The following is a 23,562-nucleotide window of genomic DNA, read 5'->3' as shown; positions in this document are numbered from 1 at the left end:
CATTCCTTCCAAAGAAATCCCAGGGCTGATCTCCTTCAGAATGGACTGGTTGGTTAATATAATATTTACAGTCTTATAATGAGCATTAACTTTCTTTTTTTTTAATTTAATTTTATTTTTAAACTTTACATAATTGTATTAGTTTTGCCAAATATCAAAATGAATCCATCACAGGTATTAACTAATCATTATACATTCTTTATTTCAATTATTATGAGTGAGATCATAAAAATTACTCCTTGCTTTAACTATAAAGATATTCTATGTCTGTCTTTATTTTCAGAATATGGACAATACAAAACACTGAACTTGCACAATTGCCTCTTACCTTTTCCAGTTTTTCAGCCACTTTTTCTTTATAATGTTGGAAAGTTTTACTTAGCTCTTCAGCATTATATAGTGCTACATTCCTTTGTCGTTCCGCTCTAAAATTAAAAAAAGGAAAATTAATAAAAGTAAAGAATGCTCTGTACTTGTGTACTTAAATTCCAAAGTAACCTGTATTTAATTTTAAGGAATAATTAGAGAGAAGCAGATTTCTCTGTGTTAAAAAAATGAGTATAAGACTTAAAATGAAAAATGAAGATTAGACTACAATAATTTCATCAATATAAGATATCTACATGAAAAACAAAACAGAACATAAAATACTTATAAACTTTGAAAAAAAAAAAAAAAGAATGGACTGGTTGGATCTCCTTGCAGTCCAAGGGACTCTCAAGAGTCTTCTCCAACACCACAGTTCAAAAGCATCAATTCTTCGGTGCTCAGCTTTCTTCACAGTCCAAATTTCACATCCATACATGACCACTGGAAAAACCATAGCCTTGACTAGATGGACCTTTGTTGGCAAAATAATGTCTCTGCTTTTCAATATGCTATCTCGGTTGGTCACAACTTTTCTTCCAAGGAGTAAGCGTCTTTTAATTTCATGGCTGCAGTCACCATCTGCAGTGATTTTGGAGCCCAAAAAATAAAGTCTGAAGCTGTTTCCACTGAAAATCAATGTGCGCACTTGCATATTTGAGCAAAATATGTACAGCTTCAAGTTTCCTTCCTTAGAAATGATGAAAATTGGCAAAGACAAAGCAAAATAGAAGTGGCAGTTGAATTTGTCATTGTCATATTTGTATTTTTTCTCTCCTCTGCTTTTCTCTTTGAAAACTCGTAGGGAAATTATTTTCCCTTTTCTGACTGAAAATTTCAGAATGTGACTTTGACCTGGTTTTAGCATCAAGACAAAATCAAATAATGGACACTCACCAGTTTCAGAAAGCTATCAGAAAATCAGACAATTAATCTTTTTGAAATCATGTGGTCTCATTTCCAATTATCTTTCCAAATCTTATGATTGTCTCTCTATAGATTGGATATCTCTCTCCACATACATGGTTGCCATACTTGTGGCAAGTTCCAAAAGAAGCTGCAGATTTCAGAAAGCAATCCTCCAAAACTACTCACTCAGACTCAGTAAAAATCTGAAATTTCCAGGAGAGAGAAGTATATTATTTCAGTTTGAACAAGGGTCAAATTGATTTTTCTTGGTGGTTCAAATGGCAAAGAATCTGCCTGCTACGTGGGAGACCTGGGTTCAATCCCTGGGTCAGGATGATCTCCTGGAGAAGAGAATGGCAACCCACTCCAGTATTCTAGCCTGGAGAATTCCATGGAAAGAGGATCCTGGTGGGCTACAGTCCATGGAGTCTCAAAAAGTCAGACAGAACTGAGCGACTAACACTTTCACTTTCAAATTGATTGAATTCTAGATGACATGGCAGCAAAAAGCAATTTCCCATTCCATTTAGTGACAGGGATGTTTAACATAGAAAATTCATTTAGTACGAGGCTGGAAAGACATGAGAAATGCACTTATGTATTTGATTAAATGAAATTATTTAATGATAAATAAAAATCATATGATTAAATAAAAATCTTTGTGTGCTATTTATGAAGACATCATTATATTTATGTCTAATATTTTTATTTTACTATTTATAATTGTCCTTTACCTTAACTCTTGGCTAATTTTTCTAAGGAAGATTTCCTGTTATTTGTGACAGCACTTGGTCTAGTTGTTTTTAGAGAACAGATGCTCACCTATCCATTTCACCAGCTTATATAGCAGGGTAAGTCTGGGGACATGTTTATCATGGTTCTGTGTTAGTTGCTCCTGATGCTTTGAGACCCCAGGTATTCTGTCATCCACTAGGCTCCTCTGTCCATGGGATTTTCCAGGCAAAAATACTAGAGTAGATTGCCATTCTCCTCTCCAGGGGATCATCCAGACCCAGAGATTGAACCCAGGTCTCCTGCATTGCAGGCAGATTCTTTACTGTCTGAGCCACCAGGGAAGCTATAAAATGTACTGTTTAAACTAAATCACTTTCTTTTTTCAGGTATTTTTGGCTGAATACACAGGACCTCTGCTAATATATCTCCTCTTTTATTTGAGGATCCCGTATATATATAACATGAAAGAGAGCTCTAGAAGATTATGTCACCCAGTGGTACAGTAAGTAATACATACCCATGGTGCATATAGATTAAGAAGTAGACAAACTAATACACAGATATTATGTTAAAAATATTGTAAACTCAATGAACATGGATTCACTTTTAGCAAAATACATTTTTGTAAGTTTATAAACAAGTACCTATTACTTAATATACTTAATAAGTATCTTAATATACTCTATTAAGTATATTAAGTATCTTAATATACTTAATAGAGTATATTAAGAGTATATAATAGAGTATATACCTCCACCTTAGAGTGGAGGTAAGTTCTGTTAGTTATGATCACAATCAACAAGCAAATGAAATGCTTAATATTACAAAGTTTAGAGGTCATATATAGGGCTCAGAATATAAATACTAAAAATATGGGCAAAATTTCATAGATAATCAATAATAACAACTAATAAACTGGAAGAAAAAAAAGATTTTAAAATTTACATTTAGTAAATTAAAGGCCAAAATCAAATTTAACTCTGATATAAAACACAAAAAAAGACCAAGGACACTTATCAAATATGAATATATGATTCATTACATACTATGGAAATAACCTCTTTCTCTGTGAAAGTGAAAGTTGCTCAGTCATGTCCTACTCTTTAATAGTCCATGGAATTTTCTATGACTTTTCCAGAGTAGTGGAGTGGGTAGCCTTTCCCTTCTCCAGGGGATCTTCCCAACCCAGGGATCAAACCCAGGTCTCTCATTGCAGGTGGATTCTTTACCTCTGTCCCCTAGATCAAATATCAAATTAAAAAAAAGAGAATAATCATTCAAGATGCTACTTTGATATGTAGAGTTACCAATTTATTTTTTTGGAAAAGAAATCTGAGCAAATGCCTAAACCCTAAGTGAATTAAGAAGCAAAATTCAGATCATAGGGATGCTATATGATAGAGAATAACTTGACTCCTGGATGTCCCATATGAAACTAATCTTTCATTCACTCTTACTTCTGTACTACAGCCACAATGCCCACCCTTCTTGTTCTGATATCTGCCATGCCCTTTCTCACAAGGGTATCTACACACGCCATCCCTCTTCCTCCAACCTTTCTTCATGGCCTTTCACTTTCTTATCTCTTATTCAAACTTCACATAAAGCTCAATATTTCTTATCAGTGTTAGCATTTCTATTCCTTCCATGAGAAATATGCTACTAAAATATTTCCCTTTATACATTTTATTACTTTAAAATTATATATTTACATAGTCATTTGTGTTTTTCACTCTATGAATTTAAGTTATATAATGAGTGTCTTTTGATGTTCAATCTTTTATGTTAATAATACATTACATGATTTTTAAAAAATACTCAATAGTAATGTTTTGAATGAATAGAGGCATGAAACAATTACATACAAATTTATTTTATATTGGGCTTTTTAGAGTATGAAAAGAAAGGAACCTGAACTGGATGTGTGTTCTGAGACGGGCTTTTTAAAGAAAGTTATGTTTAAATATTTTCTATGTTTTATGAAAGTATGTGAGATTGCCAAACTAGTAAATCTGAGAAATATTAATATAGAAATTATCTGTGGTACATAGAAGTTTGATGCTTTGTAGGAGCAGAGAGAAAGCGTATGGAGCATGTGCACAGGAGGCAAGAGAAGGTTGGATCTCAGGGATCATGGTCAGGCTAGTATAGGACAAGTTGTTCAGGTCCTTTGGTAACATGAAAGTCAGTCTTTCTTTTTCTTAAGTGAAGAGAATGCCCAAATCATTTAGAAAGAGTCTGGGGTGGAGAGTTTATTGGAGAATGTAATTGCCCTCATTTTTCAGATCAGACATATAATAATAATGTGCACCAGATATATATCACAGCATGGAGGGAGGACCTTTTTCTTTTTTTACCCAGCAACATTGTCAAAGGAATTGACTGATAGTTGGTTGCTATTCTTAAACACAAACATGGCATGTTTTATAACATCTCAGTGATAAATGCATGGGTGCCACATTCTTTCTAAAGCACAAATATGTTAAGTTTACATGAAATCATTCAGAGTAGATACACACAAACTACTTTTGAAAGTTAAGTGTCTAGTAGAGGTCTATAAAATAATCCCAAAATCTCTAAGACAATTCAGTTTCAGGACAGATTATGTCATTTCTCAAAGTTAAAAAGATAAAATTTCAAACCCCATATCCACCTGACATATAATCCAAAGTTACTTCTTCTAAGTAACTTTGACTCATATTCCAGAGCATTTTTCTGCTAGGTTTCACTTCTTTTGTGACTCAACTGCCCCCAAATTCTTTGAATCTCTTACAAAACTCTACACACTAGGTCTAATGACAGATCTCCAGCATGATCTCTATGCTCCTCAAGTAGTGAAATGGTGGCCCATGGCTTGATGTAATGCAAATGTTCTTTATTCAGTCCATAGTATTTTAGAGAGCAGACACATACTCAAAACTGCCATGGTCCCTCCCAGCAGAGGGATCTAGTGATCTAGATGTACATTTGCCATATGTGCATCTCCTTAAGGCTTTAACTGCAACATCAGGGATGAAAAAGTAGCCAGAGAAAACTTTCCTGTGCTCAGTATCCACAGTTTGAATATCTGCCTTAAATACAAACACAAAACAAACAAACAAAAAACAACAAAACAGCTTTTGAAATTTGGATACTTTGTCCTTGTTTAGGTCTCTGACCTTATGAACTCCCCACATTCAGATCATCCCTCATATCTCATACTCCACTTAAATATGCTCTAAAACCTTCTATTTGTTGCTTTTACTGAACTTCCATCAATTCCTGGAATTCTTACACTGTGCCTTCTGCAATTCAGTATCCATTGTTAGCAAAATCTCTTACACTGACAAACTTTTATCTGAATATTGCCTTCATATTCTTCCTCTAAAAAAACCTGATACAATGACTGCCTTAAAACTTTATAAAGTTTCTTTTTAACAGTCCTCATATCTTGAAACTTAGTTGATAAAACATAAGAAATCTTCAAATATTACAACTGGAAAAAAGAAATGGATCCAAACCTACTTATCAATGTTCTATTAGTTTAGCACTGGAAAGAGATTTTATGTTTGAATTAAAGTCAACTATAATTAGGGCTTCCCTGGTGGCTCAGCTGGTAAAGAATCCACCTGCAATGCAGGAGTCCTGGGTTCAATTCCTGGGTTGTGAAGATCCCCTGGAGAAGAGAATGGCTACCCACTCCAGTATTCTGGCCTGGAGAATTCCATGGACTGTATAGTCCATGGGGTCTCAAATGAATTGGACAGGGCTGAGTGACTTTCACTTTTTCAAACATAATTAAATATTTTGAAATGAAATCATACTTGGTGAGTTATCAATAATGTACAAAGTGGTGTAAATCCAACTATTAAGCCATTGCTATCTGCTATGATAATCTCTATGCCCTAATGGTATAATAAAAATTAAATAAGTGGACTAACTTAATCATAGCTTAAACTGAAATTTCTCATTCAGTGCTCTGCTTCATTGTTGGGCAAAAGATAATTTTTCTGCTTTCTTACAAAATGTAAAATTCTATTTCTCAGGTGTTTATACAAATACTTCTACGTCTGAACCAGCTGGTTATGAGAGATACTGATTTTGTCAGTCCCTTGAACCCACAGACAACTTCCTACATCAGAACTTTTGCTTTTGTTTCTGTTACTGTCTAGAAAGCTTTGCCCCCAAATACATACACAGTACTCTCTCACTTCTTTCAGAATTTGCCTATTGTTCATAGATCTATATACCATGTAGAACATCTCTCTCATAAAAGGTGCAGTTTTATTTTTATGAATTAATGAACACTGATATATTAACTAATGATTTAGGTATGTTGCTTTTTGTTTATCTGTTTTTCCCAAAGTTACTCATTAGTACCTGAAATCATCAATTCATTGTGGTTTTATAAACATACAGTGTAGATTCAGTGTTCGATTTTACATGTTGTAGATGAAATGCTGATTTTTGTGCTTAACATTTATTGGTTTAATATATGATCTTTGATAAGTATTGATTTTCTTGAATAGCAGTCATAGTTGTTGAAATTTTACATGTTTATTCATAATAAAATAGGTGTGTATTTTAATGGAAATATATTTTAAGTATAAACAAGGAAATATACATCTATAAACTGTATTTGACATTCACTTTTTATATATTATACAAATGACAAGAAGAGGTGATGGGTTAGAAAAGCAACAAAGACAAATGACATAAAGAGACACAAAATATTGCAATATGTTAGGCAAGAAAACAAACTGGAAAAAAAAAGCTGCATTGAATCCATAGGAAGTGAAATTCAAACTTTTTCAATCTGTGGTAATTGTTAAAGGACAACCAGGCAATGAAAAGCTATTTTGAATATTATAACATGTCAAATGCATTCTAAGTAGGTTGTAAATTTTCTGCTTCAAATTTAAGCCATTTTCATATGATCACATTTATAAGTACTTTATATATATATATATATATATATACACACACACACACACATATACATATATATTCCTCAGAAAGATGTGAACATACTGTTTATGACTGGTATTATAAAATATCTTGAGCATCATCAGAAGTAAATTTAGAGAAACTGTTGTAACGGTACTTTTAATATTAAATTTAAAAATTTTCTAGAATAAATAAAATAAAAATATGAAAACTAACATTTGTGTTTTAGTTATCAAAACCAGTATTTTCTTGATAAAGAGAAAGTTACACTATATAAATATAGATGAAGCTATTTACTAAACAAAAATAAACTCATAGATGTAGAAGACAAGCTTATAGTTACCAAAAGGGAAAGATGGGGAAAAGATGAATTGGGACACTGGGATTGATGTACACTACTAAATATACCACAGATAATGAATAAAAACCTACTATATAGCACAGGGAACTCTACACTCAATATTCTGTAATAATCTATATGGGAATATAATTTTAAAAATAGTGGATATGTGTAACTGATTCACTTTGTTGAAAGGCAGAAACTAACAGCATTGTAAATTAACTATATTCTAATAAAATTAACTTTAAAAGATTTATCTTCAAAAATAGAAAGGAAAGTAATAGCAAACTAAAAAAAAAAAAAAAAGAAAATATCTTATCCATAAGGTGATCCAAATTTTTGAAAGGGAATTTAATGGATTTGTGTTTTATTTCCTTCTAGCTTGGCCTGCTTCTGTCATTGTATACACTATATCCGATACCTTTTGGAAACCTTATTTGTTCACAAGGTTTCTTCAGGACATACATCTTTGAAAAATTTGCTAAAGGTGGGCACTGATATGTTTTGTAATTTTAATTGTTTTTGATAAATTTTATGTATAGGATCATCTGCATCATCATTTAATCATGCTTATTTCTCTCAAGCTTAGATTTTTCTGTTCAGGTGTATCAGCATATCTTAAACTGCTGAAATGTCATTTTGTGAGTGATCTGGTTCATCAGAGCTGACCCCAACAAATAATATTACATAAAATATTTGCCATGACCTTATGTTACAAGGTACTTTTAGGAACCTTTAATTTTGAAAGTACTTAGCACTGAATTCAGACTAAGTACCACTTGAAGAGGAAGAATCTGAAACATAAACCCTCTAATAAATATAAATTTGTATGACTAAAATGATGATGCTATATCCTCTATTTGTGGTTGTTGTCAGTGTAATGACAGAATCTTTGCTGTCCCCAAAAATGATGAATATAAATGCTATTGACAATCAAATGATTATCAAGAAAACAGAAAACATTGTGGAATACTGAGATGGAAATGTACATTAGGCAATATGGTATAACTCAATTTTCCAATTTAAATTTATTTTATTTTCCTATTTAAAATTTGGTTTCAAAATGAATTATATCTTTAAGAGCTTCCTGGGTTTTAGCAAATATTTACTTTCTAAAATTTTTGAAGAGGAAGCTGTTCTATTTTTGTCATTAAAATGAAGCAATAAACTCTTGAACTCTTAGAAACCTCAAAAAATCATTTAGACTAGCTTCTCTTTTGAAAGAAGGTATTAACATTCATCACATTAGTATTAGATCAGCATCATAACCTAGTAAACCCAAACTAGTCCATTTCTCTTCATAATCAATCAAGAAACTTTAGGTAACTCATGCTATTATTCATTTACTTTGGGGATATGACTATTGGTAAATATTATTTAATAGATTAATTTATTATTTTTATTACTTCCCTCCTGACAGACAAAAGCTACTCTTGAAAAATCTTCCTAAAATACATTTTTACATTTCTCTATATCCTAAATACTCATTTCTATTAACAAGGGTTGAGCAAAGAAATGCATTTTCTTAGTGATATCAGATAGGTGTTTTAAGATGTTAGCTACTTGACTGGATGAAGAAGCATTCCAGTTATCAGGCTTAGAAAATTTATAACCTTTTTATACCAAAATACTGTGATGTGGAATACTAATGTTTGGGGTGGATTCAAATTATGTTATGTGTATATATATTCCTTAACTTTTATTTTGTTTTATTTGTAGAGTTGTGCCTTTTATTGGGGATTCACTTCTTGGATTGCCTACTACATTAATCATCCACGGTATACACCACCATGTATGTAGAATTTCTTCTTAACTATCACCATGCTAAATTGCCAACATCAAAACTCTGTTCTAAAGTACATAGAAATGATGCATGACATGGCACACATAAAGGAATAAGAAAATAATGAAAATATATCAATTTTAAATTGCTTTCACACATACTCCATTAAATTTTTACGTAGGATTAGAATATTAAATTTGACTGACATATTTTGATTTATTTTCTATCCATAGAAACTGTAGCAAAAATATAACTTGATTATAAATCTCAAAAATGACAGTAAAATGAAAAGGTAAAGATAAAAAAAAATTCCACATAATCACATAATTATGTACAATAAACTCTCAGGAGTTTTTAAATAAATAATTGTTATTTTAAAAAAATATAATTCAAAAAGAAAAATAAGGCTTTTTTTTCCCCTTGTGACATATTGCTTCCTATAACTTTATTAAATGTTTATCCCTTGATGCAGATGAATCAATTTAGTGCAATGCACACTGTAACAAAACCTGAATCCTTATTTCCTATTCTTGGGAAAGACATACATGTCCTGATCAAAGAATTCCATTTTTTAAATCTTCAGTGGACCTTTCCTCATCTTTTCCTGCAGTCCAAAAGGCACTCATAGCAGAGCCTTTGTATTATATATTATTTATGTATTATAATACACATAGTATTATATATTATGTATTATAATACACATAGTATTATATGTGATGTTTCACACTTAATTGAGAGTTTTTTGTGGTCAATTTCTACCTTTTAAGTTTGAAAATAAATGAATAAAATTATGTATTCAAGCTTTATTTTAGATTTTATAAAACAAGATAACCTTAAAGATGTTAAATTAATATCCTTACTTGAAGTAGTGACACAGAGAATTACATTATTCAGAGTTTTTGTCAAAATTCAGCAAATCTACTTCAGCCATCAGAGCAAATGATTTCAGTGTTCAGAATTTTAACTCTCTGTAAAGAGATGGGAATACCAGACCAACTCATCTGCCTCCTGAGAATTCTGTACGCAGGTCAAGAAGCAACCATTAGAACTGGACATGTAACATTTGACTGGTTCAAAATTGAGAAAGGAGTATGTCAAGGCTGTATATTTTCACCCTGCTTATTTAACTTCCATGCAGTGTACATCATGCAAAATGCCAGGCTGGATGAAGCACAAACTGGAATCAAGATTGCCAGGATTTAAAATATCAATAACCTCAGATATGCAGATGACACCACCCTCATGGCAAAAAAGAAGTAAAAAGCCTCTTCATAAAAGTGAAAGAGGAAAGTGAAAAAGCTGGCATAAAACTCAACATTCAAAAAACTAAGATCATGGCACCCGGTCCCATTTCTTTAAGGCAAATACTTGGGGAAACAATGAAAACAGTGACAGACTTTATTTTCTTGGGTTCCAAAATCACTGTAATTGGTGATTGCAGCCATGAAATTAAAAGACTCTTGCTCCTTGGAAGAAAACCTATGAGAAACCCAGAGCATTTAAAAAGCAGAGATATTATTTTGGCGACAAAGGTCCATCTAGTCAAGGCTATGGTTTTCCCAGTAGTCATGTGTGGATGTGAGAGTCATACCATAAAGAAGGCTGAGTGCTGAAAAATTGATGCTTTTGAACTGTGGTGTTGAAGAAGACTCTTGAGAGTCCCTTGAACAGCAAGGAGATCAAACTAGTCAATCCTAGAGGAAAACAACCCTGAGTATTCATTGGAAGGACTAATAATGAAGCTGAAGCTCCAACACTTTGACCACTTGATGCAAAGAGCTGACTCATCAGAAAAGATCCTGATGCTGGGAAAGATTGAAGGCAGAAAGGGGATGACAGAGGATGAGATTGTTGGATGGCATCTCTGACTGAATGGACATGAGTTTGAGCAGGCTCCAGGAGATGGTGAAGGACAGGGAGGCCTGGTGGGCTGCAGCCCATGGGGTCACAAAGAACTGGATATGACTGAGAGACTGAACAACAAAATACTAACCAATGAACTATGAATATGAAAGGAAAAAAATTCCCTGATCTTGATCTCACAAAACTCTTATATTTTAAAATATTTTATCTGAAAATGTACTTTCCAACTTTAGAACATGAACAGAAAAAAAATAAAGATATTTTTGATTCATGATATTTAAGAAAAGGAGCCTCTGAAAATTGCTGCATTCATATATATGATGCAAAATAATAGAGGTTAACTGTGCTTAATATTTGGAGAAGGCAATGGCACCCCACTCCAGTATTCTTGCCTGGAAAATCCCATGGACGGAGGAGCCTGGTAGGCTGCAGTTAGGCTGCGGTCTATGGAGTCGCTCAGAGTCGGAGACGACGGAGTGACTTCACTTTCACTTTTCACTTTCATGCATCGAAGAAGGAAATGGCAACCCACTCCAGTTTTCTTGCCTGGAGAATCCCAGGGACGGGGGAGCCTGGTGGGCTGGCCGTCTCAGGGGTCGCACAGAGTTGGATACAACTGAAGCGACTTAGCTGCAGCAGCAGCAGTGCTTAATATGTGCAAAATACTTATGGAAAATGTATTATTTGGCAAGAACTGTAAAATCGGTATTTGTTTTGGAATTAGAAACAACATTTGAGGGTTATGTAGAATCAAGAGGAAAGGGAGTATATATGTATATATGTATATATATACATATACATAATTATATATATATATAAAATTATGGCTGATTCACATTGATGTATGGCATAAAGCAACATAACATTGTAAACTATCCTCCAATTTAAAAGTACAAAAAAATTTAAATGAGAAAAAATATCATTATGTAACTGTTAATAATCCCCATTATATATCAGGAAACTAAGATGCTAAAAGCTTAATTTTACAATGCTTAAGATTTTACAATAAATATGATGTAAGTAGGATTCCAGTTCTGTGAAGATATATGGAGCATTACAATAACTATGCCAAGTGGAGAGTGAATATCATGTATAGGCACCGCAGGCTTTGCATGGCTCTGATATGCATGCATTTCAGTTCTTATAGTTCAGTTAAATAATACCAGCCCCTAAATCCACGCTTCAGGTTTCAGTTACCACACATGTGAATTGCAGTGACACAAAGTACAACCTTTGCAGCTAGCTCTCAGTCTACATATCACTCTATAACTAACAGATGCACATCATGGTCAGTGACATCTGACAGTGGTTGGTACTGCACATCCCTTATTCAGTTCACTCACAACCAGCAAATAACTGGAACAGAATTGGCACTTTGGCACAGAAAGTAGTAATCTGAGCAAAAGGCTAGTCAGCCCTTAGTAGGCCAAATCAATATATTCTTGATAGACATTTTCTGGGAAAAAAAAATCACATCAACTTGATCTTAAATTTTTATCTAAGTAGGAGAAGCTTAAAGCAAAAATATGTGACACTGAAAGATGAACTCGCCATGTTGGTAGGTGCCCAATATGCTACTAGAGAAGAGTGGAGAAATAACTCAAAAAACATTGATGAGACAGAGCCAAAGTGAACACAACACCCAGTTATTGAGGTGACTGGTGATGAAAGTAAAGTCTGATGCTGTAAAGATTAATATTGCATAGGAACCTGGAATGTTAGGTCCATGAATCAAGGCAAATTGGAAGTGGTCAAACAGGAGATAGCAAGAGTGAACATCCACATCTTAGGAATCAGTGAACTAAAATGGACTAGAATAGGTGAATTTAACTCAGATGACGATTCTATTTACTACTGTGGGCAAGAATCCCTTAGAAGAAATGGAGTAGCCCTTATAGTCAACAAAAGAGTCCTAAATCCAGTACTTGGGTATAATCTCAAAAAATGACAGAATGATCTCTGTTCAATTTCAAGGCAAACCATTCAAAATCCCAGTAATCCAAGTCTACGCCTCAACCACTAATGCTGAAAAAGCTGAAGTTAAACGGTTCTATGAGGACCAATGAGACTTTCTAGAATGAACACCAAAAAAAAAGATGTCCCTTTCATCACAGGGGACTGGAACGCAAAAGCAGGAAGTCAAGAGATACCTGAAGTAACAGGCAAGTTTGGCAGGGCCAAGGCTAATAGTTTTGCCAACAGAACGTACTGTTCATAGCAAACACCCTTTTCCAACAGCAAGAGATGATTCTACACATGGACATCACCAGATGGTCAATAATGAAGTTAGACTCATTATATTCTTTGCAGCCAAAGATGGAGAAGCTCTATACAGACAGCAAAAAGAAGACAAGGGAACTGACTGTGGCTCAGATCATGAAATCCTTATTGCCAAATTCAGACTTAAATTGAAGAAAGTGGGAAAACCACTAGACTATTCAGGTATGACCTAAATCAAATCCCTTATGATAATACAGTGGAAGTGAGAAAAAGATTCAAGGGATTAGATCTGATATACAGAGTGCCTGAAGAGCTATGGACAGAGGTTCATGACATTGTATAGGAGGAAGGGATCAAGACCATCCCCAAGAAAAAGAAATGCAAAATGGTTGTTTGAGGAGGCCTTACAAATAGCTGAGAAAAGAAAAGAAGTGAAAGGCAAAGGAGAAAAGGAAAGATATACCCATTTGAATGCAGAGTTCCAAAGAATAGTAAGGAGAGATAAGAAAGCCTTCCTCAGTGATAAATGCAAACAAATAGAGAAAAAAAAAAAAAAACCAGAATGGGAAAGACTAGAGATCTCTTCAAGAAAATTAGAGATACCAAAGGAACATTTCATGCAAAGATGGGCTCAGTAAAGGACAGAAATGGTATGGGCCTAAGAGAAGCAGAAGATATCAAGTAAAGGTGGCAAGAATACACAGAAGAATTATACAAAATATATCTTTATGACCCTGACAACCACGATGGTATGATCATGAACCTAGAGCCAGACATCATGGAGTCTGAAGTCAAGTGGGCCTTAGTAAAATCACTACGAATAAAGCTAGTGGAAGTGATGCAATTCCAGCTGAACTATTTCAAATCCTATAAGATGATGCTGTGAAAGTGGTACACTTAATATGCCAGCAAATTTAGAAAACTCAGCCATGACCACAGGACTGGGAAAGTCAGTTTTCATTCTAATTCCAAAGAAAGGCAATGTCAAAGAATGTTCAAACTACCTTACAATTGCACTCATTCACATGCTAGCAAAGTAATACTAATTTTTTTCCAAGCCAGACTTCAACAGTACATGAACTGAGAACTTCCAGATGTTCAAGCTGGATCTAGAAAATGCAAAGGAACCAGAGATCAAATTGTCAACATCCATTGGATCATAGAAAAAGAAAGATAGTTCCAGAAAAACATATACTTCTGCTTTATTGACTATGCTAAAGCATTTGACTGTGTGGATCACAGCGAACTGTGGAAAATTCTTAAAGAGATGGGAATACCAGACAACCTGACCTGCTTCTTGAGAAATCTGTACGCAGGTCAAGAAGCAACAGTTAGAACTGGACATGGAACAATGGAATGGTCCCAAATTGGGAAAAGAATATGTCAAAGCTGTATATTGTCACCCTGCTTATTTAACTTATAGAGTACATCAAGAGAAATGCCAGGCTGGCTGAAGAACAAACTCACATCAAGATTGTCAGGATTTGAAATATCAGTAACCTCAGATATGGAGAGGACACCACCTTATGGAAGAGAGTGAAGAAGAACTAAAGAGCTCTTTATAAAAGTGAAAGAGGAAAGTTAAATAGCTGGTATAAAACTCAACATTCAAACAACTAAGATCATCGCATCTGGTCACATCATTCATGACAAACAGGTGGGAAAAGAATGGAAACAGTGACAGATTTTATTTTCTTGGGTTCCAAAATCACTGCAGATGGTGGTTACAGCTATGATATTAAAGAACGCTTGCACCTTGGAAGAAAAGCTATGAGGAACTTAAACAACATACTAAAAAGTGGAGACATTACTTTGCCAACAAGATCTGTCTAGTCAAAGATATGTTTTTTCCAGTAGTCATGTATGGATGTGAGGGTTGGACTGTAAAGAAAGCTGAAGAATTGATGCTTTAGAACTGGTGTTGGTGAAGACTCTTGAGAGGTTCTTAGACTGCAATGAGATCCAACCAGTCCATCTTAAAGGAAATCAGTCCTGAATATTCTTTGGAAGGACTGATGCTGAAGCTGAAACTCCAATCCTTTGGCCACCTGATATGAAGAGCTGACTCATTGGAAAAGACCCTGATGCTGGGAAAGATTGATAGAAGGAGAAGGGGATGACAGAGGATGAGATGGTAGGATGGCATCACTGACTAGATGGACATGAGTTTGAGCAAGCACTGGGAGTTGATGATGGACAGGAAAGCCTGGGGTGCTACATTCCATGAAGTCAGTGTCAGACATGACTGAGCGTCTGAACTGAACTGAGAAAAAGCTTAAATTTTTTAAATTGATCACTTCTTAGTGTGCACTGAGAGCTCTAACAGAATACCACCGATTGGCTTAATCCAGAGGGATTATTTCTCACAAATATTCAGCCTGGAAAGTCCAAGATCAAGGTGTTGGCAGGTGGGGTTCTGTAGTGGGGACTCTCTTTCTGACTTGTTGATGCCTCCCTTATCACTGACTGCTCACATGGTAAAGAGCAAAAGCAAGCTTTCTGGCATTTCTCAAAGATACTAGTCCCATCACAAGGGCCCTATTCTCATGATCTCATCTAAACTTAATTCCCCAAAGTTCCATCTCTAAATACAATTTTATTAAAACTTATGGTTTCAACCTCTAACTATGAGGGGACACCACTAAACCTATAGCAATAGTGGGATCCCTACAATAATTAGCTCATGTCCATGGAATTCTCCAGGCCAGAATACTGGAGTGGGTAGCCTTTCCCTTCTCCAGGGGATCTTCCAAATCAGGGATCAAACTCAGGTCTCCCGCATTGCAGGTGGATTCTTTACCAGCTGAGTCACAAGGGTAGCCCAAGAATACTGGAATGGGTAGCCTATCCCTTCGCCAGCAGATCTCCTCACACAGCAATTGAACTGGGGTCTCCTGCATTGCAGGAGGATTCTTTACCAACTGAAATATCAGGGAATCTCTAAATACCATTATATTGAAATTTATGGCTTCAACATCTAACTATTAGGGGGCACCACTAAGTCTGTAACAATATTGGTGTGGGCCTAAGATAATTAGCCCACATTGAAGCCTAAAACGGAGAAGGAAATGGCACCCCACTCCAGTACTCCTGCCTGGAAAATCCCATGGACGGAGGAGCCTGGTAGGCTGTGGTCCATGGGGTCGCTATGAGTTGGACACGACTGAGCGACTTCACTTTCACTTTTCACTTTGATGCATTGGAGAAGGAAATGGCAACTCACTCCAGTGTTCTTGCCTGGAGAATCCCAGGGACAGGGAAGCCTGGTGGACTGCCGTCTATGGGGTCACACAGAGTCAGACACGACTGAAGTGACTTAGTGGAGTGGAAGCCTAATAATGGGATCCAGCAGATCTAACTTTGTCAAATGATTATGACATTTGTTATATTTAATTTTTTCCTCAGAATTTCACTTTTCTGCTTTAATCTACAAAAAGATCTACCCTGCATTCATTATCTCAGCCAATGATTTTTAAAGAGTGATTCTTTCCCTTTTTTTAAAATTTATTTTAATTGGAGGTTAATTACTTTACAATATTTTATTGGTTTTGCCATACATCAACATGAATCCATCAGCAGATGAGTGGATAAGAAAGCTGTGGTACATATACACAATGGATTATTTCCCTTTTATAATGCTTACTTAGAACTTAAGGTTAAACTTTTTGATTTTATATTGACAGTGAAATTAGTGAAAAAGTTGTTCAGTCCTATCTGACTCTTTGCAATCCCATGAACTATACAGTCAATGGAATTTTCCAGGCCAGATTATTGGAGTGGTTAGCCTTCTCCTTCTCCAGGGGATCTTCCCAACCCAGGGATCTAATCCAAGTCTCCTGCACTGCAGACAGATTCTCTTCCAACTGAGCCACAGGGAAAATTCAATGCTGTTTCTCCAAAGTAGGACTACTCTACACTATCTTTTTTTTTTTTTTTTAAAATTTATTATTTATTGGAGTATAGTGATTTGCAACATTGTGTTAGTTTCTGCTACAAAGCAAATCGAATCAGTTATACATATATCCACTCCTTTTCAGATTCTATTCTTATAAATGTCATTACAGTATATTGAATAGAATTTCCTGTGCTATACAGGAGGTTCTTATTATCTCTTTTATATATGCTGCTGTTGCTCAGTCGCTTCAGTTGTGTTAGGCTCTGTGTGACCCTATGGATTGTGGTGCTCCAGGATCCTCTATCCATGGAACTTTCCAGGCAAGAATACTAGAGAGGGTTGCCATGCCCTCCTCCAGGGTATCTTCCCAAACCCAGGGATCAAACCTGGGTTACCTTCATTGCAGGCAGATTCTTTACCCTTGAGCCACTAGGGAAGCCCCTATTTTATATATGAAATGAAGTGAAAGTCACTCCTAGGGACCCCATGGACTGTAGCCTGCCAGGCTCCTCTCCATGGGATTCTCCAGGCAAGGTTCTGGAGTGAGTAGCCGTTCCCTTCTCCAGATCTTCCTAACCTATGGGTCAAATCCAGGTCTTCCGCACTGAAGGTGGATTCTTTACTATCTAAACCACCAGGGAAGCCCAAGAATATTGGAGTGGATAGCCTATCCTTTCTACAGCGGATCTTCCTGACCCAGGAATTAAATTGGTGTTCTCTGTACCACAGGAAGATTCTTTATCAGCTGAGTTGTGTATATATTAATATCAGTTTCCCAATTTGTCCGTCTGCCACTTTGCCCTTTTGTAACCATAATTATGTTTACTACTCTGTGACTCTATATCTGCTTTGTAAATGGGCTAATATGTGGAATCTGAAAACAAAAAAAAGGTAGTACAAACTACATTATCTTTGAATGAGATGAACTAAATCTGAAAACATAGACAAACACAAAAACTTTTTAAACAATAATTTTAAAACTAGATACTTAAAAATCCATTCCTAAATCAGCACTGAATCTAAAAGCAAAAATACTAACATTATAGAAAAGACTATGACAAAGAGAGTAAAGATACATATAAAAACTTTTTCAGCCAAGTATTTAGAATCTTATTAAATAATCATATTTAATGAAAATAAACAAGCATACTAATTAAACAAGTTAAAAGTTATTTTAGATTAAAAAACTGTAATCAAACTGCATGCTCTATTAAGTTCAGATACTTAAGAGTTGCAGAAGATTTGAGCCAATTTTTGTATTATTTCCATTGTAAATTTTCTTTAACACCTGAATGCATACAATATAATGTAATCTTTCGTTTAACCTCACAATTATAAAAATGAAAGAAACAATGATTGTATTTTTATGTGTGTCTAATTTTTTCATCATATTTTTCTGTGCTCTCACTTTATATATGTTCTTTTGACATTGCTATGCTATGCTATTGGAGAAGGAAATGGCAACCCACTCCAGTGTTCTTGCCTGGAGAATCCTAGGGACGGGGAGCCTGGTGGGCTGCCGTCTATGGGGTCGCAAAGAGTCGCTTCAGTCATGTCCGACGCAGTCCAACTCTGTGCGACCCCATAGACGGCAGCCCACCAGGCTTCCCTGTCCCTGGGATTCTCAGGCAAGAACACTGGAGTGGGTTGCCATTTCCTTCTCCAATGCATGAAAGAGAAAAGTGAAAGTGAAGTCATTCAGTCGTGTCCGACTTTTAGTGACCCCATGGACTGCAGCCTACCAGGCTCCTCTGTCCATGGATTTTCCAGGCAAGAGTACTGGAGTGGGGTGCCATTGCCTTCTCCGTCTTTTGACATTAGACTGGCCAAAAAGTTCATTTATTTTTTCCCATAAGATATCTGTAGTCTGCTTAATTGTCTTTAACTTCATTCAAAACAATTCTGTTAGATTTTATTATGACAGCTGTCATTACAGTGTGCAGTTTTTTAAAAAAATTACGTATAGAAATTGGTGAATTTTTATGTAACCTTTTAATATTGAAGATGGAACATAAAATGCAAAATTTTTGGCACCTTTTGTGTTATCATTTCAAGAAAGGTAAAAATATAACTGAAACACAAAAATTGATTTACACCATGTATATAGAAGGTACTGTGACTGATCAAATGTGTCAAAGGTGGTTTGCAAAGTTTTGTACTGAAGATTTCTTACTGGACGATGCACCATGGTTGGGTAGACCAGTTGCAGTTGATAGTCATCAAATTGAGACACTAACTGAAAAAATCAATGGGAGATAGCTGATACATTCAATTTATTCAAATAAAGTGCTGAAAATCATTTGCACCAACTTGGTTAATGTTAATCGTTTTGGTGTTTGTATTCTATATAAGTTAAGGGGAAAAAAATCTCTTGACTACATTTCCACATGTGATTCTTTATTTAAACATATAGAGAAACATTCCATTTTTTAAAACATATTGTGACAAGCAATGAAATCTGGATACTCTGCAATCATGTAGTACAGAAGTGACAATGTGGCAAGTGAAAGGAACCACCACCAACCACACCGAAGATCAGTCTTCATCCAAAGGATGTGATGCTGTGTATATCGTGGGATTGAAAGGTTCTATTATGAACTCCTTCTGAAAAATCAAATGATTAATTCTAAAAAGTATTCCTCCCAATTAGACCAATTGAAAGCAGCACTTGACGAAAAGTGTCTGGAATTAGTCAGTAGAAACTGTGTAATTTTCCATCAGGATAACATAAGACTGAGTGTTTCTTTGATGACTAGGCGAAAACTGTTAAAACTTTACATCTGCAGTATTCACCAGAGGTTGCAACTCTGGGTGTCCATTTATTTTGATCTTTACAGAATTCTCTTAAGGGAAAAAATTCTATTCCCTGTAAGGCTGTAAAAGGCACCTGTGATAGTTCTTTGCTCAAGAAAACAAAAAGGTTTGAGAAGATGGGATTATGAAGTTTCTTGAAAAATAGCAGAAGGTAGTGAAACAAAATGGTGAATTCAATGTTCAATAAAGTTCTTGGTGAAAATGAAAAACGTGTCTTTTATTTTTAACTTAAAAATGTGAAGGAACTTTTTGACCAACTCAATACATACTCAAGTGTTTAATTCGGGATATTTTTTTATTTACTACATACATGATTATTAAAATTTTCTGTTATTTTTATGTTTTTATAATTTAAATAATTGTTCCTTGTCCATTGTATCAATTATTTTTTTCACTTCTTTCTGCATTCTCTATACAAATAGTTCCACATTTTTATAGCCTTATTATCAATAGATTTGACTGCATAAAATAAATAGCATCTACACATTTACACACATTAACAAATGAAAAGCAATCTGTTGGTATGTATTTCCAACACATATACCATTAGGAAGATCATTTTACATCCTTGAACAATACTTGAAATAAATAAGAAAAATATATTATCATAATTGAACTGCCCAGTGGCAAGAACATTCTATTAACTACTAACCAGAATGCATATGTACAGGAAGCTTAATATATAAAAATGTTTAGTCTCAAAAGCACTAAAGAAAAAATGACCTACATTTTGTCGATCTATATGTGAAATATTATACAAATTATAAAAACATTATAGACAATTTTAATGGTATCTAATGTTTTTTCTAGAAAGCTTGTTTCAAATTATCTTATCTACAACTTATTTGGGGAAATAAATATAAAATACTTTAAAATTACACTCTTTGGTCCAATACCTTTTTATCATGTCATTATTTATTCTCACTAAAAATGAAAACAAAACAAAACAATAAAAACAAAGCATATCTTCACAGTCTTGATGCATGATGGTTCTGAACCCCTCTCTTCCATGTGTTAACATCTATTCACTTTTTAGATAAAAGTTCAGTTATGTATTCAAAGTCCTCCCTGATCTTCCTGATTACAACAAATCCCTCCTTTTAGCTCTTAAATTAAATATTGCATAGATCCTCCTATGTAATATTTAGAATATATTTAATATAATTACATTAATAAATATATAATATTCACATTAAATTTTATGAACTATATTATACAATATGATGCAATTTCTATCATAGCTTTGACAATGAATGTTTATAATATCAGAAAATACTTTAAATATATTCTTATGTTAAAAAATCCAGGATTCAAAATGAGTAATTACACTAATGTGTAATTTGTAGATGTGTTTACAAAAATAAACACAATTTATTGGGTTGCCTAAAAAGTAGTTTCCAATTTTTCCATAAGATGTTACAGGAAAACATGAATGGATTTTTTTTGGCCAGCCCAATAAATAAAACTAGAAGAAATGCAACTATTAATATAGATAATGAGCTTATTAGAAAACTTCATTTTCATTATTTTCTATATTCAAACTTCTCTACTATAAACAAGGTGAATTTAGAACTCTGCTTCAAATTCCATTTTGTCCATTACTCTTCAAGATTTGACAAATTATGTAAAGAATATATATATGTATATATATTTTACCAAATGATGAGAAAAATAGCACTTGCTCCATGTATTTGTTTTCATGTTGAAAATATTCAAAACTCTTAAAATACTGTATGTTGCAAAACATCAATGCAAAAATAAAAAGTATTATTTTTTAATTTAATTTATTTTAATTGGAGGCTAATTACTTTATAATATTGTAGTGGTTTTTGCCATACATTGACATGAAAAATTATGATTATTAGCATTTTTCTTATTGTTGAACATTAAAAAGAGATATTGATTTCATTTACACACTAGGTCATACTAATGTGCTTTTACACTGACAAACTTACACTGACAAAAACGTGGCTTCCAAGGGGTCTAGTGGTTAAGAATCCATCTTGCAATGCAGGGGACACTGGTCGATCTCTGGTCTGAGAAGATCCCACATGGTGCAAAGCAACAAAACCTGTGCATCACAATGACTGATCCTGTGCTCTAGAGCCCTGAAGCCACCACTGCTGAGACCACTGTGCCTAGAGCCTGTGCTCTGCAACAAGAGAAGCCACCACAAGAAGCCCCCACACCACAGCTAGAGAGAAGCCTGTGTACAGGAAAGAGGACTCAATGCAGCCAAAAATAAAACTGAATTAATTCATTAAAAATTAGTGATAAACAGGATAGATCAAACCTGCTTTTAAAATGTTTAATAATAAAAATTATGAATAGACTACATTTATATTCTAAATATCATTAGGTCGCTAGCAGAAAAGTGTATGTAGAAAGCAAGAATATTACCATCTCTGCAGATTGCAAAAGTATCATTCCAAAAGCTCAATTACATATCACACAGTGCTTTCAATTTAGAGGGTAGTGATAGCCAATAAACCTTGCCTGAATTATGTCTACAGTATGTAAATCCAAAAAATGAATGTTGTTTATCTTTTTCTGTTTTCTAGCATTTGGATACAGGCAAGTTGCAATATCTGCTATCAATTTTTTGGTATGTATTATTTATATTATTTGCTATTCATGCTCTAATCATGGCATTATTATGAATTCAAATAGACAGCATTTGAGAATTTGTCATATAGAAAATATGATTTATTTTTATACATATACATAATGGTATTAAATGAAATAAATAGCTTCCCATAATCAAGTCATTAGTCTCTAAATCTTTTATTCCAAATGTTCTACTCATCTTAAAGGATGATTAGAATTATTTGAAATACAATAAAATTTGGGAAAAAATTAAACTCAGTAATTCTTCCTGTTGTATTCACATTTACCAACTTACAAACTGCTAAGTGCAAAAAGTTTTACAGGTCTACCTGATGATCAATCAAAATACTTTGGCTTAATTGTTAAGTAATTCAGAATGAAAATAAAATCTATTTTTGTGAATGAAACAGGTCTTTTTACTAATTATCCTCAGTCCAGGTCTTTAGATCATTCTATTTAACTTCACATATGCATTACCTGAATCTGATATGCATAAATCTGATTACAAAGGATTCTTCATAATTTCTGAAGTGCATTAATTACTGTATTAGGAACATATTTAGTTCTGCATGTCATATTTTAATTCCATGTTTTTATTCTTCATTCATGTTTTCCCTCATTCTTGCCCATGATAGATTAACTCACTCTGTTCCTGTCCCTAATACACTGATAAACTCACATGATTCACATATATGACAAGATCCTTTGTGAAGTTTGTACTGAACAACTTATACCCCACCATTTCATACAGGCACAATTTGAACATTTACCTTTGTAAAAAGCTCTCTTATGAACCTCTGTATGTGTGTATACCAACTCGATGGACATGAGTATGAATAAGCTCCAGGAGTTGGTGATGGACCAGAAAGCTAGCATGCTGCAGTCCATGGGGTCGAAAAGAGTCAGACACGACTGAGTGACTGATTTGATCTATGAATACACACACACACACACACACACATATATATGTATGTGTGTACGTGTATATACGTAGAATTGATAATTTAGTTAAGAATATACAGTACCATGCTGGCTGTGAGAGGGGCAGGTTGTGCCACTATCTTTTTAGCACCTAGTATGAAACTTGTTTAAAATATTCCTCAA

At 34.3% G+C, this 23,562-nt stretch overlaps 1 protein-coding gene across 1 annotated transcript in view; it reads left to right on the top strand.

Annotated features, from left to right (window-relative positions):
• Window positions 1–23,562, top strand: part of TECRL (trans-2,3-enoyl-CoA reductase like) — a 142,457-nt gene that overhangs the window by 94,889 nt on the left and 24,006 nt on the right. Inside the window, exons 5-8 of the mRNA XM_061420296.1 lie at window positions 2,397–2,512; window positions 7,658–7,763; window positions 8,996–9,068; window positions 22,413–22,456. Of these exons, the coding sequence (XP_061276280.1) occupies window positions 2,397–2,512; window positions 7,658–7,763; window positions 8,996–9,068; window positions 22,413–22,456 (339 nt within the window). The remainder of the gene's footprint in view (window positions 1–2,396; window positions 2,513–7,657; window positions 7,764–8,995; window positions 9,069–22,412; window positions 22,457–23,562) is intronic.

Source organism: Bos javanicus, chromosome 6, assembly GCF_032452875.1.
Source record: "Bos javanicus breed banteng chromosome 6, ARS-OSU_banteng_1.0, whole genome shotgun sequence".
Classification (NCBI taxonomy): domain Eukaryota; kingdom Metazoa; phylum Chordata; class Mammalia; order Artiodactyla; family Bovidae; genus Bos; species Bos javanicus.
Note: the sequence above shows the minus strand (reverse complement) of the source record. Positions and strands in the feature narration are given on the sequence as shown.